This window comes from Haliaeetus leucocephalus, unplaced genomic scaffold, assembly GCF_000737465.1.
Source record: "Haliaeetus leucocephalus isolate CR32 unplaced genomic scaffold, Haliaeetus_leucocephalus-4.0 Scaffold902, whole genome shotgun sequence".
Classification (NCBI taxonomy): Eukaryota; Metazoa; Chordata; class Aves; order Accipitriformes; family Accipitridae; genus Haliaeetus; species Haliaeetus leucocephalus.
Window position 1 is genome coordinate 2,921 of NW_010973338.1, and position 1,248 is coordinate 4,168.

General features: G+C 43.0%; 1 protein-coding gene across 1 annotated transcript in view; it reads left to right on the forward strand.

Moving 5' to 3' along the window:
• The window catches only part of LOC104841649 (ovalbumin-related protein Y-like), a gene marked incomplete at both ends in the record, with an annotated part of 2,902 nt that extends 2,004 nt beyond the window's left edge, over positions 1-898 (forward strand). Inside the window, 2 exons of the mRNA XM_010583449.1 lie at positions 401-518; positions 756-898. Coding sequence (XP_010581751.1) covers positions 401-518; positions 756-898 — 261 coding nt within the window. The remainder of the gene's footprint in view (positions 1-400; positions 519-755) is intronic.
• Positions 899-1,248: the final 350 nt, after the last annotated feature.

Sequence of the window (1,248 nt, forward strand, 5' to 3'; positions counted from 1 at the left end):
CAAATATCAAATCTTCTCAGTGAAAGGAAGCTTTGTTTTTGAAACCTAAGAATGTAAGATCACAGTTTTCAAAATAAAAAGTGGGCACAAAGAGAAGGAAAGAAACATTGTCTGTCCTTAAAAATGTTTGTTAAACTGAAAGTGTTTTGGTCAAATGAAGAAAATATTTCAAAATTTTAACTTAGAATCTTATCTGAAAAAAAGTGCCAGACCTAAATAGTATTTCTTGTCCAACTTTAAGATTCAATTACAGAAAGACAGCTGTGACTGACACATTCAAACTCAGGGGTAAAATTCACTGTTCTTTTAACCATTCTGCTTCAGTTCACAATCTTGCATTTCACACTTATACATTTTCATGTTCTTATCAGTCTGACAACTGCAATCCTTCTGCTTACAGGAATACTTAGAGTGTGCAAAGAAATTCTACAAAGCAGGGCTGGAAGAAGTTAACTTCAAAACAGCTACAGAGGAAGCAAGACAGCTTATTAATTCCTGGGTGGAGAAAGAGACAAATGGTAAGCACTGAAAAATGGGTAGCAGATATTTTCCCCTACCTACCATAATCTATACCCTTGTCTTCCTCTCCTCATAATGTCTAGAAAAAGTGGGTCAAGCAAGAGCAGGTTGCAAATTGCTATGAAAACAAAACTCCACAAAGTGGCACCCTTGACCCGCATGCCCTTCATTGCAGGCATTTGTGCATAGCAGAGGAGGTGTATCTTACCATTCTCTGCCCTGCTTCTTTCTTAAAGGACGGATCCAAGATTTCCTTGTGTCAGGCTCTGTTGATGTCAATACTGTGCTGGTCCTTGTGAATGCCATTTACTTCAAAGGGGTATGGAAGACGGCATTTAAAGAAGACGACACTCGGGAAGTGCCCTTCAATGTGACAGAGGTAGGAGGGCATGGACACAGCTTCTGACCAGGACAGCTGTTGGCTCACACAGCCAGCAGCCTGGCTGTTACACACACAACCCATTGCTGCCACTGGTTGGGTGATTTAGCTGGGTCCCTCACTGTCAGCACCGGGGCCTAGGGCCAAGGAGGGTTTGAAAGAGCTGCGTCTGACCAGGCTTCTAGGGCACACCAGCAGGCAAGAGAGGAAAACGGAGACACAGCTCTTCCTCAAAGGCAACATGCTTGAAGATCGAGTCCTGCCCCTTTCAAAGGGCTTGTACGTTTGCCTGCCTAAAGAAAAATTGCTCCCCGGTCACATCGTCTCACGTTTCTGTTTTTGCAGCAAGA